This window comes from Merops nubicus, unplaced genomic scaffold (genome assembly GCF_000691845.1).
Source record: "Merops nubicus isolate BGI_N331 unplaced genomic scaffold, ASM69184v1 scaffold47770, whole genome shotgun sequence".
NCBI lineage: Eukaryota > Metazoa > Chordata > Aves > Coraciiformes > Meropidae > Merops > Merops nubicus.
The window spans coordinates 32,638-41,881 of NW_008584444.1; the positions used below are offsets into that span (position 1 = coordinate 32,638).

General features: G+C 39.3%; 1 protein-coding gene across 1 annotated transcript; it reads right to left on the reverse strand.

The window, feature by feature from the left end:
• Window positions 1–703: 703 nt before the first annotated feature.
• Window positions 704–8,386, reverse strand: NAA35 (N(alpha)-acetyltransferase 35, NatC auxiliary subunit; the record flags this gene model as incomplete). Its single annotated transcript, XM_008944162.1, has 10 exons — window positions 704–828; window positions 1,043–1,123; window positions 2,216–2,338; window positions 3,344–3,484; window positions 3,725–3,792; window positions 4,075–4,211; window positions 5,920–6,098; window positions 6,591–6,689; window positions 7,978–8,044; window positions 8,280–8,386. Coding segments are annotated over 10 exons (1,062 nt in total), but the record flags the coding sequence as incomplete, so codon positions are not given.
• Window positions 8,387–9,244: the final 858 nt, after the last annotated feature.

Consider the following 9,244-nt stretch of genomic DNA (forward strand, 5'->3'; position numbering starts at 1 on the left):
CGTTTGCAATGGCAAAGTGACAACAGGATTGAACTACAAGTTGCAGAGCAGTTAAAATACACTCCTAGTCTCTTGTGTTCCTGTGTCACTGGTAACTAGTACAGTGTTAGCTAAACAAGGCAAAGGGAACAAACTGGAACTAGAAATAACTTACTCCATTTCTCACTGTCTTTAAGGACTTCCACACTTGAGACAAAAGTAAATCCTAGACAACTGACTTGAGTGAAACAAAAATCTCTGAATTTGCTGCAGGAGAAGCTAAATGCTCAGTTTTCATCTGCCTATAAAGACTGGTTTAACTTGCAGGACTTGGTAAGAAAACCCAGTCTTTCTACTTGCAAAGTGAGCAAATTTGATGCAATTTAGGCAAAAAAAATGGAAACTCGGTCTCTCCACGTGGTTTTGGTCAAAGGAGAATTTTAGTAGCTCATCTGTGCCAGTCAAACCTGAGACTCTACTGCATTGTTTTTATTCAGTCACAAATTTTGTAAAAGCTCATTCATAAAAATTAATTATGATTAAAACTGTAATAAAGCAATTAAGATACAACATTCTTCAACAATTCAGTAAAAATCAGCTACACCTGTGGCACTTTAACAAAAACCACTTTAAAACAGCAGTTATCATTCAGAGCACACAAAGGCAGCAGACTACAGGTATTTTTCCTGGAGATCCCTCTCAGGACATCTGGGTACCACACTACATATTCCATCCTACAGCTGACACATAAATTATGCTCCAGGTATCCTAGCAATAATCTCTTGTCTTTCAAACAAGCTTCACAACTGGGAAATATTTATGAGGGGAGAAGTCAAATTCTGGAGGAACCTAGAAAGAAAGGATTTAAACCATCACACAGCAGTACTACTGAATTTAGTAACAACAAACTGTTCCAAAGGGAAAAAGGGATTAGGTTACTTTCCTAGTTCTTTCAAGGGTTACCGTAACGATGGCCTGAACTGCTCATTGGGCTCCAGCAGACCTGTGGTAGCACAGTGGGCAGTACTGCGCTACCTGTGCAGTTCAACTGGCATTTTCTTACCTTGGAGTCTTTTTTGTGGCCTCCTGCCAGCAACTTCATGACCACAATATTGGGTTTAGCAACTTTAAGAATTCGATTGACCTAAACGCAGAAGAACAAGGTTTCGAGTGAAGGTGTATGACCTCAAAATTATTTCAATTATACTCAAACGTTTACATGCTCTTAGCAGTACTGCAGTCCTCTTACAGTGTCAGTTTAGCAGAGATGAGGGCATTCTGGATTTGAAGTATACCAGCTAGAAAGACTGATGAAATTTAATGAAGGGGGCATTTATTCTCATTTTTTTATACAACAGTGATAAAAACAACATCTCTCCATGCTTATGTCCAAGAACTGTTAAACTACAGCAAGTTCTGAGACTCGCCCACACAAAGGTTTAGACAGACTCTGGGCATTTACCCTCACAAACTCTGACACCATGAGGAGGTGAAACTCGAGCATCAAACCAGTGGTGGCTTTTTGGATGGAAGTGCTCCGGGCACTGTCAAGCTACCTCTCACTGTCCTGGTTAGCCTCACTCTCACCACTCATGTGTGAGTACCACCAGCATCCAGAGAATGGGTGATTCTTGCCCTGTGCCTACATTCTTCGGAGACCCTAATCCTGTAACTGCCCTTAACCTGCTCCCATGGGACAGAATAAGCATCCACCTTGCTCTGAAGTAGTCACAGGCACTTGGTTTGTAGGCTACGGACAAAGAGGGAGAAGTTTCTGTGTTTACAGCCCAGTGCTGACAGAACTGCTCCAGGAAACATGTGGCAGACTCAATCCTCCTTTCAGGCTGATGACGTGCAGACCTGTTTTCCCACCTCTCAGGTGTACAGGTGGATTGCCAGGCTCCAGTATGTGAGGCAGGCATGCATCATCTTGTTAAAACTGACACACTTTATAACAGGGCCAGAAGGCAACATGTAAGAAGGAAGTAAGTTGCTATCCAGCCTCTAAAATACTCAGCAGGGAGAGGTTTTGGACCAGTGAGCATAACCCTGATGATCTTAGCTAACAGTAGTGAAACAGACGTCTGTAAAATGCCACCTGCATCCACCCCTCAGTCAAAGCACTCAGCTTTGCTCAGCATTCTGACAAAGTACACTATGGATCTCACATTGATGTAGCTGAAAACAAGCACTCTATTATGAGCAAATCCTTCTTTTCCCATTATTTCAGTCTTACCTCATTGTCTGGATTAGGAATATTCTCAAGAATCATTTTAGCTTGCTGGAAGTGTTTGCTTGCTGCCATGTAGAGATCTGATGACTGAGGAGGTGGGCTGTACTTATTTAGGTCAGACATTTCCTAGTGTGTTAAAGAAATATATAAATATGTATTAAAACCAGTTGCCAACAAATTCTATCTTTATCACCTGAAATAAAAAAAAAAAATTACTATAGTCAAGAAAAAAGTTCTGTCTACTAAATAGTATTTCAAGAATAAATACTGAAATTGAAGACATTTATTTGAAATGGCAAATGCCAGGTAGCAATAAGGCACCTAACTATTATTTTATAGGGCCACAAAACGGAAGGAAATTCTCATACTCTTTATAAAACAATTCCTCTGCTGAACAACTTGCCATTCATGTATATTCATGGCAAATTTGCCATGCAGCAGGGTGCAAAATTACAGGAAATTACATAGGAGGGGAAAAGGTATTTAATATTGCTTAATCAAAGCAAGTTTACAGCAAGTGAGATACTAAAACTGTTAAAAACTTCAATGTTATTTTGATCCTTCCAACTATTTTTAAATTTGGGATAAAGAAACCCTTCAATGACAAGGAGGAAGCCATGATAATCCTCACTTCTACTACAACTGTTCCTGACACTAAACTAGGAAGAGTGACTGGCATACAAGATAATAGTTTCAGTTCAGACAGACATTCAGAAACTTGAAAAGCCTGGATGTCAGAAATCTAGGTACAACCAGAAATGTCCAAATTTTGCATCTGATGCAGGATATCCCCACAAATCAGCAGAAGCTAATAACCAGCTGGGCGTGTAGCAAGATAACTGTGAACACCAAGTTTAATACAAGCCACAAACGTACTGTTCTTATTACAAACTGGACAAGCCTCATAGGGGCTCAATTTCTAAACATCTAAGAGTCTCATTTTACTAAGGATTCAAAGCAATGTATTTTCCTTGCACACAACTAAAGCTAGAACGCCTTACTATTTTGACATGCTTCAGTATGAACTCTGAGATACTAAAGGCTCTTCTAACAGCAAAAACAACGTCTCAAGCAGGTGAGCAAATGACTTTTAAGAGAGCATGAGTAGCACCGTGTTATAAGATTACTCACTTTAAACTGCAAGTAGTGCACTGGGGGTGGTGTGATAACACTGTTGAATGGAGAAAACCTGTGCTCGTACCGAACCTGTTCACTATCCAGTTCAAACTTCGGTTTTCTCACTTTGCCATCCATGTCAAACGCAATCATTGTCTGAAAAGCAAAGGATAAATACGGTCAGAAGTGTTAGCTTTGTGTCCTGTTCTGCTGTAAGCAAGATGGAAGTCACCATTTAGCTGTAACTGGAAGGACAGAGAAATAGTAAAGGATTTAACATACCCCATTATAAACTTGAACTTAACTTCCGACTAAAAACAAAGAAGGCATGCAATGCATGCTCAATTCCTGCTACAAAAAAATGAAAATGTTGTTCAGCAAGCACAGATAAATTACCTTGTACATCCCAGCACACATATTTTGGTATGCTTGACTCATGGTGATCTCTCTGCTGAGAGGGCGAACTGCAAATTCCACAGAAAAATATTTTTTTCATTATTCAGCATAAGTACATGTATTAATCTCAGATCAAAGTGGTTGTTCTGAATTTTCAGTGACATAATTCTCAATTATACCTTGAAATAATTTTAAAAACTATGAAGCTTAGAAAGCATGGACCTGGCTCCTGATTACACAGAGTATCTCAAGATACACTTAGGAGTCCCATGAACATTTTGAATTTAATTCTACATGGCTGTGCAAAGGGAAAAAAAGAAAGATCTGCGTTACACTCCACACCCAGATACCTTTTTTCTTCTTCTTCGTTTTCTTACTACTACGTCCTTTCTGCTGCTCCTCCATTATTCTCTCCTCTGCCATCTGAGAGCTGTCGGCGCGGCTCAGCGTTGACATCAACCAGGCGTAGAGGAACTCTGACAGATACCTACGGCAAAGACAGGGCGTGGCTGCCAGGTGCTGCCCTGCAAAACGTATCCACAACCCACGCCTCCTTGCTGAAGGACAACTCATTGACTCGAGGAACCCACAGTAAAATGCAACTTTTAGGGCAGTTAAAACTCTTTCTTTTGCATGGATTCAACTATAGACCGCTCAAGGTATACAAATTTCTTAGTCAGTCACTAAGCAAAGTCTAAGCTTCTTACTATTTCAAAGCTCGTGTAAGATCAAATTTTGCTAGAATTCCTCATTCCTTCATCAAATGAAGCATTTCTTAAAAACATACTACATTAATACCTTTTCTACTTTTGTTAGGAATTACTGTTTTGAGAAACAAGGCTATCACTGATTTGTTTCTAGCATTAAAAAGCCATGAATTATTAAATAAAAGGGCCAAGCCCAAAGGAACATGAGATCCACATGCAATTCTTTAAGTGAAATCTTCACAAATTCTCTCAGAGTAATTTCTTAGTAAGCAGAAGCAGGTCCAATAAATCTCTTCACTGACTTCAAATCAAAAGGAATAAGTGAAAAAGAGAATAGAAGTTACAGATCTAGAACACATAAAGAAATAATATTTCAAAAGAAGTCATAATTCAGAAGAAAAATTACTGAGAAATGATGAGTTTCGTTTGTGCATCTGCCCTCAGAAATTTCCGCTCTTTTTTGTTCTTCAATTACAGCAAGGACATAAAGCAGTTAACGTACGTTAAAATCCATTTAAGAGTAATTTTATTACAGTTATGGGAGGAATTACAGGCAGGTAAAACATACCACCTTACAGAAAACCTGTTATTACTTTTTGGGGTATTACTTAAAGAATATTCTGGTAACCATCTGGAATATTAGTTTTCTCACTTCATGCTTAATCCACTAATGAAACATAACGAGAGGCACTGAAGCTCAAGTCTTTTGAACTGGTCTAACCTCTCAGAAAGATGGTTCACAGCTTACCTGGCAGGAGTTTTTTGGTAGCTTTACAGAAAAACCAAAAAAAAAAAACCAAAACACCAAGATACAGAGCACTTTAATATAGGGAGGTTCAAAGCATCAAATTTTTAATGCTGAATCAAAAATGAACCATCTAAATTAACACATCTTTTGGACCAAACCATCAGCTGTAAAAACTAACTTATGTGAACGGAAGTGGAGAAATGAAAATTATTTTGACTTCATCTAGTGCAATCATTTCCACTAAAGGCAGATTTTTTTTCACATGTGCTCAAAGAGTAAGTTGTTAATTTTTACCTCAGCAGCTTTCAGATCACAGTCACAACTTAAGACCCTGGAGATCTTTTTGAAAATACTCGAGATCTACAATACTATTTAACTTGGTATTACAACGACACAAAATAAAAATGGAAATTACTTTCCTCCTGCATTCTCTCATCTGCCAACATCAGCCTATTTTCTGTTCATTGTCATTAGAAGACGCTTTTAAAACACCGAATCAGAGAGCAAGTTACTATTTCAGGGGAAAAAAGGTACACTATTTAGTAAGTCTAGAAAAGGTATCAACAGATTTTTTTTTTTCTGTACTTGTAATGTTATGAATAGGTAAACTAAACACTGTGTTGAGCAAGCTTGAGATTAAGAAAACAAATCATTGTTGAAGTCCCTCCTTTAAATGTTTGCCATTATAGCTCTGTGGGAGCATCCCTCCTCCCAAGGCTTGCAATGAAGCATCCTCTTACCAATATATGTAGTAATATTCATGCATGCTGTAAAGTTCCAGCTCAAAGCCACTCAGGAGATACTGTATCATAATACGCAGGTTATGGTACAAGACCCAGGTGCCCAAGCAAGCCAAGTGTTGTCTCTGGGGTTCCTGCTTCAGTAGCATGCTGTGAAGTGCTGCATCTACTTTCTCTGCCTATTGAAAAAGAGAGCAAAGTAACACAAGAGGAAGAACATTTGAATGAAACAGCATCCAAGTTCAACCACATATTAAGCATTAACAAAACCTGAATAAAATTTTGCAATTTACATCTTACGTAGCTGTAAAACTGAATTTTCAAAGATGTCTTGCAAATATGGGTCATCCACCTCTCCCTGATTACGTCTCGCAGACTGACAGTTACAAGCAGGACAAACACAAGCAATGGAATTACCATTAAATTACAGACATCACAGCAGGTTTCCCTCAAGTTTATTTACTAGAAATAGTTAATCTTAATGTAATTCCTTCTTGTTCAGCTTATCTGACAGAAAATATTTGGATGCATCCCACAGACTGCATGTTAGGAATCCTTGTCCTAAAGGCTTTAGAACAGAGGAGTTGCTTCATGAATCTAGAATCCAATACCACCCTGGTAGGAATATACCTGGAAATAAAAGTTGACCAGCCTGTTGCCTAGGACAATACCTCATCCTGGAGGGTGGCAAATTCCTCAAGAATATGACCCAGTTTATCTCTCTGACGAGCTCTATTGTGTCCATGGATTTGAATCAGACTACAGAATGGCTGAAAGAAACCAAGCATAGCTTTACATTTTCAACAGAACTTTGAAACTAGAAGAGCACTACAATGTATAAAACAGGTGCCTAAATAGACATCTATATTAGAAGATGGGTTCTTTAAGGCTTGCTATGGAGTGCAAGCTGGCAGGCAAGCAAGCTCTCTGGAGTGATGCAGGAGCCCATTTCTCTGTACACAAGTCAACATGAGACTGAGCAAGTATCCTTTAGGAATCTGATCAGAATAGAATGCCTGGAGTAAGACAGGTATGTCTTGTGCCTAAATTTACATGCTCAGGTGGCCAAGAAGGCCAACAGCACCTGGCTCCTATAAGAAACAGCATGTCCAGTAGGACTAGGGAAGTGATTGTCCCTCTGTACTTGGCACTGGTGAGGCCACACCTTGAGTATTGTGTGCAGCTGCGGACCCCTCACTCCATGAAGGACACTGTGTGTCCAAAGAAGGGCAGCAAAGCCAGTAAGAGGCCTAGAGAACAAATCTTAAAAGGAGTGGCTGAAGGAACTGGGGTTGTTTAGCCAAAAGAACAGAAAGGTCAGGGGAGTCCTTACAGATTTCTAGAACTATGTGAAAGGAGGTTGTAATGAGGTGGGGGTCAGTCTGTTCTCCCATGTAACGAGATAGGACAAGAGGAAATGGCCTCAAGTTGCACCAGGGGAGGTTTAGGCTGGATATTAGGGAAAATTTCTGCAAGGAAAGGGTTATGAAGCAGTGGAACAGGCTGCCCAGGGAAGTGGTAGAGTCAACATCCCTGGAGGTATTAAAAGGTGTGCAAATGTGGTGCTGAAGGACATGGTTTAGTGGTGCCTTGGAAGTAAGGGGTTAATCTTGGATTCGATGATCTTAAAAGTCTTTTCCAACATCCCTGATTCTGTGAGTTGATTGTTTTCTCAGATTTTTATTATGCCACATTCAATAACATTCTTTCAAAACAACATTTAAAGATTGTATACTGGAGAGAAAGTAAAAGTAATTTTGCTTTTACTAGTGCTATGCTTTTGCTTTGTGACATGAAAGTATCCTGTGAGGAGGTGTTAAGTGCAGATTTCTAATAAACTGAAATGTTAGTGAAAAATCTGGAAGCCTAATACAAGAAACAAACATCAGTAATTACACTAGCTTTTTTCAAACAATGTTCCCATTTTCAGATGGACAGCTTCTGCAATTTTGCTTTCATGTCAGGCGTCAAAGGAAATTGGTCTAATTTTCAAATGTAGGCAAATTTTGGAAGTTCTTATATATGCATAAAGATGATGTAATTGGAACGACCGCTTACCCGAACGCAGTGCGTCACGAAGGAGTCAATGTAGTCCTTTGCCTGGTGATTATTATAAAGACAACACCTAAAAGGGAATATCCAGACACACATACATACATTTAGTGAGGTCACTGGTCTGCATTGCACAAAATTAAAACAGAAACACGAGCACAGCAGCAGCAACTGATCCCTTCATACACAAGCACTAACAAATACAAAACTTACATCTTCTTTACATGTCTGCTTTTGCTTTTGTAAGCAGAAAAAAACCCAACAATCCTATCAGACTTGACATACAAAGAAAGTCGGGACTCACTCACTTTGGAGAAAGTACCGGTGGACTGACAAAAGACCTTAAAGCATCTTTCACCATGTCTTGCATGAGGTGAGTGCCAAACACCTTCTTGTTATCCACCAGAAAAGTTGTCTGAAAGTGAAAAACGTGATTTTATAAGCATGTTTTAGAGATTACCTATATTATGTCAGAAACTTCTAAGATCACTTTAACAATTAAAGGAGTTCAGCTAGGTACAAAGTTACAGACTCACACTGAGATCTGTCACTTCTGTGTGACCTCCAGGACACAAAATAGAGCTCTGATACATTTTTAAGACAACGTATGCAAAATGATTTTATTTCTTGGACTTTAAAGATGGTTAATCAGATAGATGTTTCTGAAGATTATCATAAAATAGGTTACGTAGTTTCCCAGGAGGCAGATAAAGGTAAATCTCCAGGCTACTGCAGGCTTTCTTCTAACCCTACAGATACTGCTGCTTTCACTGGTTAATTCTGATGCTCCTTCCACTTTCCTCCATGAGTGCTGTGTCTCTTTCTGGCACGGTTCTTCAGCAGTGGCAGAAAAAGCTCTGCTGTCAGACACCCGCAGGGATTCCACAAACACATGTGGTGGAAAGTCAGCACACATGCACTGTAGAAGCATTTTACTTGCCAACAGTTACAATCCCCATCAGTTCTAGGCATGGTTTAATTGGGATCCCATGTAAGAAGTTCAGATGTCTAGGGGTTCCTCATTCAAATCAAAACCTCCTACAAGGAAGTGCATTTTTACTCTGAGTTAAGGAATACCTAAGATACTTTTTAGGTAAATGAAACAGTGAGAAGTAGTAGCCTGTTCTGTCCTAACAATCAGATTTACTGTTGTAGCAACAAGGGCAGCATATGCATGAAATTCAGTCCCTACAGGGAGGATGAACACAAACAGCAGGGACAAACTAAGACAGCATAGAGTGAACAGCATAAAAATCATAGAATCATAGAATCC